Below are 12,799 nucleotides of genomic sequence, written 5' to 3'. Positions count from 1 at the left end.
TTTAGAATAAACTTTTTCTCGATTAGCGTGAAGCGTTTGACGATTTTAAGCCACCCCTATGATTAGAGTCCAGCGAGACAATGTGCAGTTATTTCACAGCCATCATAGCCACCTCATACCTGCTATTCTAGGTTTTGCCTGTATAGTCATCTCATATTAGCTTGAGCACTTCAGCCACTCTGTCACTGTTATTGTCCATATTTGACACATTTTCGAGGGAAATCTTTGAAATTTGTATTTAAGTATCAAACACTAGGTATAATGTTGAACACTACACCACTGTTCATAAAGCAAACAAAGACTTATCCTGAATATATGCTGTAAAGATAAAAAGGGACGGGGAAATGTGAAATGTCATTAAAAAAAACAGACGGGAGACTCCGGGGTCAGCTACTTCCTACGGTTGTTTTTTTGAAAGGACCGGTTGGATCCTCGCTCTGCAGCCGACCAATCGGAAGTTAGTATTTTTCGCGCTGGTTGGCCTGAGAGTTTGAGTTTCCCGCAAGCTTTTGATTCGACTTGAATGAAATCCTTCGCTTTACATGATGAATACGGGTATTCTTTCCCTTTAACCACCGAGAGGAGATTCAGCAGGTAACTAGAAAGATGCTGTCTTTCATGTTATTGTCAATCCGGGAAAATCAAGCTGGTTGCGTTTTTGCTAGTGCAGTTATCCGGGTCGACCATCCATTTTAGCAAGAGATGACTTGCTAGTTAGCCATCTATGCTAACGTTAAATGTGCAGTTTGACTTGGCTTCAATGGTTCACTGGGGCTAGCTTTGGCTAGCACTGTTAGCTTTTTGAAACAAGCTGTCATGGCGCCTGCAAAATAAATTTAGAAGTGAAACAAAAGCAGAACATTTTAAACGATTTACCGCCAATGTGCAACTATGCCGCCACGTAGGTATTTGCCTATTTGGTTTAATCGGATAGCAAGTAAGCTGATGTCTTAAGCGTCTTGATGGCGGCTTTGTCTATTTGCTGGAATCCGGTGTAATGGCTGACTGTAGTGATGACAGAGATGCGGTTGTACGCTGTATGAAAATGCTTGACCGCCTGTCCATGGTTGTGATCCATGAGATTCCCTCATCGTGGCTTCCGCTTCAGGAAATAGCCAGGGCCTTTTTCTTGCATGACATTATAGAGAAGTCCGCTTGGCAAAATAGGTAGCCTACGCTCGCCGGCGGAACACTTTAACGTAACGCTAATGTTTAACGTACAGACGGAGCGCTCGTTAAAACCGCTTGCGTTAACGTTAAGACAGCTTCAGTCGTCCTGCAGTTACACTGCAACGAACATTACTGTCACAGTGTAGGGCAATAGACAATATGGTTTAGCTTTGTACAAAGGGTGGTATGGATTAAATTCCAGCAATTATTCGCACTCCCAGTTGCATTGCTCTGTATGTCAGCTGCTTCCATTTCCGCGGCTTTTCTAGCCGGTAATGCGGTCGTTACGCGGCACAGCCAGCCGTCCGCTCATTGGACATTCGCTGCATGCGGTGGAGCCTGCAGGCTGATTCTCCATACTACTTTGCCACAGTCTGCAGCTAGCAGCTAGCAGCTAGCGAGTCATTTTCCAGGAGAAAGCCAACTTAAAATTATCGCGGTAAGAGGGTTTTCATGCCGCCAAGTGGGTTTCGTTCGCATGCATGGCTATAATCAAGGATAGGCTTGACCTGACCTCACTCTCATTAGTTGTTATTGGGTGGAGGATGAATAGATAAATGTATAGATATTGTTTCATTAAACACAGTTATTGCTGCTTCAGGCTTCTGGTCAATCGAGTCGCTCTACTTTCTTGTAAAAGCATCCGAAACTACAAGGCTAGAACATTCCGTGACAGGTGCAGTATTCTGTGTCCCCTCCCAGCTTTCTATTCAAGCTCGCTGGAGCAAGTGAGTGCCATTTTGTAAAATGTGTAACGTTATGCTTATTGGAGTCATGTCTCAGAATGCAGTTTAGCAAATTGAAAGAATCAGAAGCATACCCACACACAAATACTGGATAATATTGTTTTCTGATTCAACCTGTAGAATAAAACGTTTTTATGTGTCACTTGTTCCCTTGTAGCTCAGTGACCCTGGAGGGGGTTAGAAGTGATGGATAGCAAAGGTAGCTCCCTGCCTTCAATGCCCGAACCAGCCAATCCGATCAGCATGAAGCAACCACCGGAGTCCCTCAGTGTACGGAAAGGTCGAGGGGATATGAGTAGTGACCCTGCTATGCTAATGGACAAAGCTGCTGCACATCTGGCTGCCACACTACAAGACAGCGTTCTTCAGAAGATGGCTGGCCATAACAACCACAGTCACGACAGGCTCAAAGACCTCACCTCCCGCATGCTCAACGGTGACCAAGACTCACTGCCCGAGCTTTGTACCCCTGAGCCACCTATGTTCAGGGGTGCCGAAGCGCCTGCCACAAATGGCACCCATCAGCACAACTGTACTCCTCACACTGAAGCTGAACTAACAGTAACGATACCCCAAGTAGTCACGCAGCCGTTATTTGAGCCATGTTGTGCCAATGGGACCAGTTTGGCCACAGCCGCTGAAGGTACTATATCTGGAACCGATGAGAGGCAGGATATAAAGAAAAGGAGGGGGCGAACTGTCAAACCAAATCCTCAAACAAACTTAAATCCCTCTGACATCCAAGTGGAGCCTCCTGGCCACACAAACATTGTGGAGGGAACTGAAGAGACAGATGAGGTTTTACTTTTATTCTTACCTTTTTAAGTGCTACTTAACCCCTTTGTGCAGTGTAGTATACTGCAATATGCTGAGAGATGGTACAGTTAATTTAACAGACTGTATTACATTAAAAGTAGAACATTTTCAGCTATTAACGATGTGTTGGGAAAATGATCATTTCTTACAAAAGTTTGTATTTATTGAGTAACTGTCTTTCTTTCTCTTGTGCAGCCTGAGAACAGGTCAGAGTTGAAAGAGGAAGTAAAGGAACAGGCTCCTTTGCTGAGCCGCTTCTCCGTTGGGGATCTGGTTTGGACAAAGGTGTCAGGATACCCCTGGTGGCCCTGCATGGTGACCACAGACCCAGAACTGAACCATCACTTTAAACAGAAACAGAAAAGTGAGAAACTCACGGCCACCTGCACGATTTTAACATGTCCTGGAAAATTGATTTATGGTTTTATTGATTTGTCCATTTATTGTTTTTCAACAGCCAATGGGAGGTCAGGTCTCCTTTACCACGTGCAGTATTTTGGAGATGCCCCAGAGAGAGGCTACATCTTTGAGAAGAACATGGTGTCCTTCACTGGTGAGGATCAATACCAAGAGCTTAGTCGGAGCAACAAACAGCCGGCCTCGCGTATCAACCATAAAAAGGTATGTCTGCTGCTGCCGCCGTCTTTTGGTCTTTTCCCCTCTATGTGCCGTCTCTGTGTGTTGGCTGTGTAGCAAATGTGGTGTGCCGTTATGAGAAACATGGTACTTTGACGCAATTTTGAAACCCTGAATTTCCTCAAACTGTTTTGTTAGTTTCACTTTATTCAGGTTTGGGGTTTATAAAATCTTTTATCACTTCATTACAAAACCAGTCTTAATTCCACTTAGAGCTCTTTTACTCACAAACAAAATGCTAACAAAGAAATTATGTCTGCATCTCATAAGTTTGTGGGAAGAGGCTTTTTTTTTTTTTCTCCTCAGAGTTGTAAGGTTGAATATCACTGCTGTAATGTGTCACCTGTAACTTGGCTCATTCCTCTACTTGTCCCACAGACAACTCCCTCTGTGCCGCGTAAACTCCAGGCTCAGTGGAACATGGGCATCATTCAGGCCAAGGAGGCACTCGACATGTCCCTGGATGCTCGCATGGCCAACTTTGGATTTCTGTATGATGACGACGGGCCTCATCTGAACCTCCACATCTTGGAGAAGTTAAAGCCGGAACAAAGCAACAAGCTGAACCAGAAAGCAGAGAATAGGCTTAGCCCAGATCTCCCCCTCCAACCGGTGGGTACTGCCACTCTGTCACAATTTGTTCCACAAACAATACAAAAGCTCGATTTTTATGCTGGTGTAAAAGAAATGATAAACCTGAATCATCAGATTGTTGAAACCTAAAACAGAGAGCTGTGCTGATCTGTGATTAGTCAGTATTTTAACTGTAAGTTCTTAGAAATGCTGTTTTAAGCGCATGTTCTTAAGATGTGTAATACTGTAATCATGCATTAAACAACATTTGTTTTCTGCAGAATTCCTCAAAATCTGTATCAGGTAAACAAGGTAAACCAGTTGTACCTCAGAAGAAAAAGAGAATATCCAAACAGGGTCACTCTCCCACCAAGACAGCGAGGAGAAAGAAAACGTCTGCAGCGGACAACACTTCTGAGCCCGTGAAGAAGGGGAAAACAAAGGAGGTCTCTTCAACAAATGATGTTTCAGAAGTGGCCTCACTTCCAGTTTCAGTTCCAGGTTGGTTGAAAGTTGAAGACCTCGCAGCAGATTAACTGACCACTAATTGAGTTTTGGCCGAATTTGACCTTAGCTGGCGTATAATTACCAAAGCTGTGGAGTGTCATGCTTTAAACTGCTTCTTGTGACTAATAGAAAAGCAGAGTGGCTGGTTTATGGCAACCCGTTTATCATCAGGAGGCTGAAGCTTAAAAACGCTGCAAAGTTTTTAGCAGGAGCCACTGATGTTACAGGGACTGAAAGTATGCTAGCGCTAAAATGACCACAACAGTCGTGCATGTAGCAAAGGTCAAGGCAGCTTCTGTATTATTCCTAAATTCATTTTAAATTAATAAAATGTAAAACGAGTCATTGGAAGGAAGCCAACCAAGCTGACATTCATTTTCTTTTTAGTGAAAAAGGAGCGAAAGAAGAAGAAAAGGCTGTTAACAGATGCTGTGGCAGAAGAGGATCAGCAGTCTAACAAGAGATCCAAACCAAGCAAAGATGCTCAAAAACAGGTGGGTTTCTTTGTCAGTCCCAAGTCTAAGAATTTTTTAACTCTTTGTTCAGAAGAAACTTTTCCCTGGAGAAACTGAATTATTCTCTTGGCATGTTTGAATGCTGAAAACGCAACATGTTTTGTATCTAACATGGACATCAAGCGATTTGTGATAAACAACATACTGAGCAAACGTTTGCCTTTTTCAGGCTTCAACTTCAGAAGGACCGGTGAAAAAGCGGAGAAGGTGGACAAAGAAAACCGACGTAAAGGATGCAAAAGAACCCAGGAAACATCTGAAGAAGTCAAAAAGTCCCCTGACTGGTAAAAAAAAATATATATATATTACCGGTACTCTATATTTGTTTGACTGCTCTTTTAAATTCACATCTTTGTGGATTTGTGGCGTCTTAGCTGCTTTGAGTCTTAAAGTTAAAGTCCAGATCATTTGATGGTACACAGATGACCAAGAGGCAGAGAAACCAAAGCGCAAGAGAAAAAGGAAACAGGATGGAATGAATCAGGCCACACCCTCCAAGGCAAAGAAGAGGCGTTCCTCCCCGTGTCCTGATCCCGAGGTGAGGGGATGTAACAGCTGGTGGTACTAATGTGAAAAGGTTTCTCCAGCAATTCAAGTTGTTTTCATGATTGACGTTTCTTTTTGTCTTTATAGAGAGGTCAGCCATGTTGGCAATTAGTTTAGCTCGTTAGTCAGATGAGAAGCAAATTTAGAGGCTTCAGTGTGAATGGTACAACTGTAGCTAACTGGCATTGTCTTATTCAGAGTTCATCACACGTTGTTTGCTGCAGGGTTCTGGGAGTGAAGGACGCCCTGAATCTCCGAGTGACAGCTTAGACGGGACAAAGAAGGGTGAACGCAAAAAAGAGTTTGTCTGTCAGGTACATCTGCTGTTTGTTTCGAAACGAGTCGGTATTAAAGCTCACTCAGTTCACTCAGCTGTAGTTTAAATCTGTGTGCGTGTGTTTTTCCTCTAGATGTGTGAGCAGGCTGGTGAGGACCTGGTGCCCTGTGAGGGTCAGTGCTGCGGGATGTTCCACCTCCACTGTCTCGATCAGACTCTCAAACCTGACGACAAGCTGTTGTGTCAGGAGTGTAGCACAGGTGAGCAGAACAGAGGCGGCGTTAATAGTGGAGCAGAAGGAGACCGTTTATGGTAACACAATAATTCTGTTCCCGTTGCCGATTCTTTCTTCTCTGTTTCTTCTCTTTAGGAATTCACTCGTGTTTCATTTGTAAGAAGTTGGAGGGTGAGGTCCGGCGCTGCCACGTCCCACACTGCGGCAAATTTTACCACGAAGCGTGTGTCCGCCTCAACACCCTCACGGTGTTTGACAACAAGGGCTTCCGGTGCCCGCTACACACCTGCCTGAGCTGCCACTACGGCTGCCGCACAAAGCACAAGTCCAACAAGGGTATGCTCTCATCAGGACATTTTAGCTCACGGAGGCGGAGCTTGGTGTATTTTGTAAAATTTGTACGGGAAGGCAGTTATAAAATGTTGGTTTCCTTGATTCTGAACCTCGTACCAGTTAATTAACTAGTATTACTGTGTTACTTGGAAAGTTGATATTAGTACAATTGATTGATTTCTGTTGCAGGTTTGGTCTTATTTGAATTAAAGTGTTATAACAGTGTCATTAAGAAAGTCTTAAATGTAAGACTTTGCCTTGCTTATTTGTAGAAGCCCAGTTATCTCCAGTATGTAACAGTTATCACTTTATTTAAAATTGCAGTTTCATGTCAAATGGTTTATGACTAACCTTTCACAGGAATAAACAAGTAAGTGAATACCTGCCACTTCTGTTTGAGGTCATCGGTTATCAGTAGAGCCCTTGTCCGTGTTTACAAAGGTATCCATTCAGGGTTTCGTTTGTGCCCTTCTGGCGCTTTGGGTCACCGAGTTCACTGACTTCGCCGTATGTTTGTGTAACCTGGTCCCGCTCTCTGCGCTGCAGGCAGGTTGATGCGATGCCTTCGATGCCCAGTAGCGTACCACATCGGCGATCAGTGTGTGGCTGCAGGAAGTGAGATGATCACCAACACTGCCATCATCTGCACCAACCACTTCAACGCCAAGAAGGGCTACAGCCACCACAGCCATGTCAATGTCAGCTGGTGCTTCGTCTGCTCCAAAGGTTCGAAGCAGCTGCTCACCTCTTCACACACGGCTTTTACTAAAAGCTCCAGACTGATTGGTTTTAAGCGACTTGTATGCACTTAAAATTAAACATCGTACTAGTCAGTTTTATATAAAGCTACTTTTCAGTACTGAATGACATATTTATAGCTCACTAAACCTCTCTTAAACTTCAAATGTCAAATGTGGCGCCATTAATCTCCCAGGCTGCTATTACTGAAAATCAGAAAATGTTGAACTGCAGCAGCTCAAGTGTTTTTTCCCTTCCCTTTCCCTCAGCCAGTTTTGACGTGTTGTTGTGTGGGAGTGTGTGAGATGAGCGGACTGAAACAGAAAGAAAGTTTGTCTTCATTAGCTACAATATTATATCCTGCAGAAAAGTCTCACTAGCTATTTTCACATATCTCAGTTTCACAACCCAAACAGAAATGAAGCTATATGCCCTTGTTTAGGCTATATTAACAAGTGTGTACGTAGGAGCTTTCTTTAGCTGAGAGTCAAGCTAAACATTGGTTTTAATGTGCGTTTTTTATAAATCAGCACAGTACAGATTATACTTTGAGACTTTTTTTACAGTGTTAAAGACCTGGATGATTTCTACTTTCCTGCTTCTAAATTCAGATAAAACAGGTTATTTGTACCCAGCCTTAAAAATCCTTAGAATTACTGTCTAACCAGATACTTAATCACTTAAGCCTGCATAATTGAAATAATTGTTGGTCAGGATGTGTCCTTCCCCATGCTCATTAAACAGATATGTGGGAAAAGTATTTGTGCAGTTGGAAACATGCTTTCTCAAAGCGATGGTGAAAAACGACTTCAGTTCAAAATGCTGCAGCGAGAGTACTGACTAGAAAGCGAGAGCTGGCTGCTCTTCATTGGCTCCTTCACCTCACGTAAAAGGTCTTGAATAATTTAAAACTAGAATGGGGGGCGCCGGCTTCAGCTTTGGTTCCCTCTTCTGTGGAACCAGCTCCCAGTTTGGATTCAGGGGACAGAAACCTTCTCAACTTTATGGATTCAAACTTTCCTTCTTGATCAGGTGACTCTAAACCATCCTTTAAATATGCTGCAGTAAGGTTGGGCTTGTCATCCTACAATTTATTGCACCTTGAGGCCACTGCTGTGAACTGGCAGTACATAAATAAAATGTAAGTAAGCATCTAAAGGACTGGTCGCCCATCTAAAGGTGTCCTTGTGTTGCAGGGGGACAGCTGTTGTGCTGTGAGTCCTGCCCGGCAGCTTTTCACCCTGACTGCCTGAATATCGCTATGCCGGATGGGAGCTGGTTCTGCAACGACTGCCGAGCCGGAAAGAAACCCAAGTACAGGGACATCATCTGGGTCAAACTGGGAACATACCGGTAAGGGAACTGGATGCAAGGGTATCTTTTTACCTTTCATATCTTTGAGCTAAATCGGTAAGTTATACATTTGTTGCTTCTATCTTTCTCTTGTCCTCCTGAGATGGTGGCCAGCAGAGATCCACCACCCAAGAAACATTCCCACCAACATCCAGCATCTTCGACACGAGATCGGAGAGTTCCCAGTCTTCTTCTTTGGCTCCAAGGATTATTTCTGGACTCACCAGGGCAGAGTATTTCCATACATGGAAGGCGACAGGGGAAGCAAACATCAGAGGAATGGAATTGGCAAAGTCTTCAAGAATGGTGAAGATCTCCTCTACTGTCTGCATGCTTTAAACGTTTTCCCTAATTAAGTAATTACTCAGTTTTTAAAAAAAAAACAACTTAAAGGCCATCATAACAATCAGATTTGGTTTCAAGCCACTCATCATTATAAAAAGCTTCTCTTTTCAAGCTTTGTGTTAACAGAAGTAATTAAAAGGTGGTTTTTGCCAAAAGCTGCAGCTTCCACATTAACGTCTTCAGGTTTTAATGCTTTATAAAAACACAGACAAGCTCAACTGGACATGAAAGCCATTTTCTGGATTTTTGTAATGTAACAGATGCTGTCATAATTACAACAAACACAATGTGTATTTTTAGCTCGATGTGCTCATACTCTGTTCTGTTTTGTCTTCCTCAGCTCTGCTGGAGGCCGAAACTCGATTTAAGGAGATAAAGATAAAGCGAGAGGCTAAGGAAGCGCAGGAGAACAGCCGTAAACCTCCCCCATATAAATTTATCAAGGTGTGAAATGTCTTTGTTATGTCTAAGCACCGGTCCACAAGTACAGAGTTACATGAATGGAATTTTAGGATTTTCATAAACAGTTTGTGTGTTTTTATGTGGACAAGGAAAATTCAAACGTTCGTCTTGCCGCGTTTGATTTTGTTTGTAGACTGCTGATTGGTGTCAGTTTTACATTTTCATGTTGTTAGAGATCTTTCAAAATAAAAGCAGAAAATTTCTCCATTTAAAAACAAAAAGAATGGCTGTTTATGAGTTGATGTAGCTTAAATGCACCTGTGCTGCATCTTAAAAATGAGTGAATGATGAACTTTGCTTTTCCTTTCCATAATGGGGTATGAAGCATGTTCTTTCACATTTTATTTTGTTATAAAAAAAATGTTATCCCCCCCCCCTTAGGTCAACAAACCTGTCGGCAAGGTTCAGGTGTACACCGCAGACATTTCTGAGATCCCCAAATGTAACTGCAAGCCATCTGGCGAGCGGCCGTGTGGGTTTGAGTCGGAGTGCTTGAACCGCATGCTGCAATACGAGTGCCACCCTCAGGTGTGTCCCAGTGGGGAGCGCTGCTGTAACCAGGACTTCACCAAACGTCTGTATCCAGAGACCAAGATTATCAAGACCCCCGGCAAAGGTTGGGGCCTGATCTGCCTGCGCGACATCAAGAAGGTGAGAAGCTTTCTTGCATTGACGTGTTCTTGCTTGAAGTATCTTATTTGTTCATTTCATTAAAACTGCTTAAAGATGCTGCCCGTGAAAGCTAAGGGCCTGTATTCATCATGACGTTGCCCAAAAATACTCACGCCGTAGCTCTGCAGACCCGCCCAGATTACACAAGTAACACGATATCTCTGGTTTCTGGTCTGATTGGTTTCTGATCGTTTCTCGAACAGGGTGAGTTTGTGAACGAGTACATTGGAGAGCTGATCGACGAGGAGGAGTGCAGGGCGAGAATCAAATACGCCCATGAAAACAACATAACCGACTTCTACATGCTCACCATCGACAAGGTTGGTACCGACCGCTTATCGAGAAAGCCCAGCACGCCCTGCGGGTGGGCTGTTTGCGCTCCTCACAGTGTTAGGGTGCCGACTTCTCGGTAGCGGTGCCATTTCCACGGGGAGCTAGATCAACAGATTGGTATTGCATTGGGAATGTTGCATGACAGACAGCTGTAACATTACAGTAGTCAATACTACAAATACTACAAATGCAATTCGACTGCAAAATTTGTTAAATGGGAAATGCAAGTGTAGCTGGGTTGTGGATGTGCATCAGATATAAACTGTTCAGGTGCTGCAAATGACTGACTGTGGCCATCTGTTTGTGACGGTAAGGACCGAATCATCGACGCTGGCCCGAAAGGAAACTACTCTCGCTTCATGAACCACAGCTGTCAGCCCAACTGTGAGACACAGAAGTGGACGGTGAATGGTGACACGCGTGTCGGCCTGTTCGCCGTCTGCGACATCCCAGCAGGTGAGAGACATTTGACTGCAAGTTTAGTCTTAAATTTAAGCAATAAATATGCTCTTATAGTATATTCTTTAATCTGTTTTTGTTTTTTCTCTATCACAGGCACCGAGTTGACTTTTAACTACAACCTTGATTGTCTCGGCAACGAGAAGACCGTGTGCCGCTGCGGCGCGCCCAACTGCAGCGGATTTCTTGGTGACCGACCGAAGGTGAGCTTCCAAATCCAAACAAATTCAGTACAAATCGATTGAGGAGAACTAAACTGCTTTGGTGAAGTTCCATAAGTTTGCTCACCTCTGCATTTCCTCTGTAGAACTCAAATGGCCAAACAGCTGAGCCAAAAGGAAAGAGGTTGAAGAGAAAGTATAAAAAGAGGAAATCGGAGGGAAAGAAAAAATCTGAGGACGAGTGTTTCCGCTGTGGAGACGGAGGGCAGCTGGTGCTCTGCGACAAGAAGACCTGCACCAAAGCTTATCACCTGTCCTGCCTGAACCTCACCAAGAGACCGTTCGGTAAGACTCCACAGACAGTCTGAATGCATCTGTTTATGCTATGTTAACTCCCTGTTATTATTACTCACAAATTACATGGCAGCAAGCAAACTTCACATCAAACGAGTCTGAACTAAATGAGTCAAAACCAGGCTTTCAGAGAGGAGGGAGTCTGTTTACCCCCAGGAAAGTTGCTGCACCTGGTGACTAATCACTAAGTTTGCAGTGGAGATGGAAATGGAGAGCTTCACTGCTTCCAGCATAAAAGGAGAAATGGGCTTCGGCTGCCTATTTCTTTAATCCTTCTTTTTCATTTGTTTTTAGCTGTTTTTACAATAATGTGTTTTTTTTAAATCAAAATTGATGCCTCTCGCAATGTTAAGGCCCCACATGGGCACCATGAGGCTGTTCTTTGATGAGATGTAACTGACTGAGCTCTAGTGAAAGTGTCGTGGCTCTCCACAGGCCGCTGGGACTGCCCCTGGCATCACTGTGACGTCTGTGGGAAAAACTCTGAAGCCTTCTGCCAACTCTGCCCCAACTCTTTCTGCAAGGCTCACCAGGAGGGGGCGCTGCGTCCCTGGCCCCCCACAGGACAGCTGTGTTGTATGGAGCACGAAGAGCTGGAGGGAGGCGACAGCCACACCCAGGATATCGACTCGGAGACGAAAACGGCCGCCGCCGTCAGTCGTTCCTCTAAAAGCTCCAAGAAGGCGGAGGGAGCAGAGGGCAAAACAAAGGGCTCCAAGAGAAAAGCCGCAGACACCTGAAGTGACCTTTCACAGAGCCAAAAACACCAAACCAGACTCGGGCCCCCTTCTTCCCCATCCACATATAGTGTTTTCACAGGAACCAAGGCACTGTACATCGTTGTTATCAGGGAAAGCTGCTGATCTCTCACATGCTCAGCAATGGCTCATCGCTCAAGAGTCTTTTTGTTTTTTTACCTTTGAAATTTTCAGGCTTTTTTTGTTTTGTTTGTTTTTTCCCCTCTCCCCCCGTCTCGTCTGCATTGAGGCGAACCATCTGTGGTGAAGCACAAATCAGCAGAGCAAGCACAGGTCCGGACACTCATTCCTCCAGAAACCAAACAGCCTCTCATCTTACTGTCAGCTTGTTGGTTCGTTTTTCCTCGTGTATATAACAGAAGAAATGAGCTGGCGTCTGCATTAACGCTGATCCAGCCAGGACTGAAACCAAGTGCCAGTGTCACCGTCTAACTTGAACCTCAGTCGGGCCGCCTCCTCTCACTCAACACGGATTATCTTGAACAGCAGAGTTTTATAGCTTATATCTATATGTGTATATCGAAGACCAAAAGTATAATTACTGGAGTAGTGTAAGACATCACACAGGTTGCCAAATGGATTGTTTTTATTTTTATATATAGTATATATATATGCCAGATGTAATATGGAACACCAAGACACTATGGATAGGCGTCAGATGACCTCTTTTGTTTTTGTAGCCATAGATGACCTGTAACTGTAGACGTGTGCTGTTGTTTTTGTTGTAGCTCAGTTTGAACTTCTTTTTTTTTTTTTTGAATAATTTTATGATTTCTTTTTTTAATTTGAGTTTATTTGTGAAACAAAGAT

The 12,799-nt window shown here is 43.9% G+C and overlaps 1 protein-coding gene across 1 annotated transcript; it reads left to right on the top strand.

Moving 5' to 3' along the window:
* The first annotated feature begins 2,102 nt into the window (after positions 1 to 2,102).
* Positions 2,103 to 11,971, top strand: nsd2 (nuclear receptor binding SET domain protein 2). The gene is made up of 21 exons (XM_085342659.1): positions 2,103 to 2,714; positions 2,928 to 3,096; positions 3,190 to 3,353; positions 3,747 to 3,980; positions 4,223 to 4,442; positions 4,836 to 4,942; positions 5,133 to 5,247; positions 5,386 to 5,501; positions 5,734 to 5,823; positions 5,920 to 6,046; positions 6,157 to 6,357; positions 6,901 to 7,080; positions 8,289 to 8,445; positions 8,549 to 8,751; positions 9,131 to 9,234; positions 9,634 to 9,903; positions 10,128 to 10,244; positions 10,572 to 10,713; positions 10,813 to 10,919; positions 11,024 to 11,222; positions 11,667 to 11,971. The coding sequence occupies exons 1-21, from the start codon at positions 2,103 to 2,105 to the stop codon at positions 11,969 to 11,971; spliced, it is 3,939 nt and encodes a 1,312-aa protein (XP_085198785.1).
* Positions 11,972 to 12,799: the final 828 nt, after the last annotated feature.

Source organism: Diplotaxodon limnothrissa, linkage group LG19, assembly GCF_057381915.1.
Source record: "Diplotaxodon limnothrissa isolate DT_005_m linkage group LG19, D_limnothrissa_male_GT1.1, whole genome shotgun sequence".
NCBI lineage: Eukaryota > Metazoa > Chordata > Actinopteri > Cichliformes > Cichlidae > Diplotaxodon > Diplotaxodon limnothrissa.
This window is presented reverse-complemented; position numbering and strand designations above follow the sequence as displayed.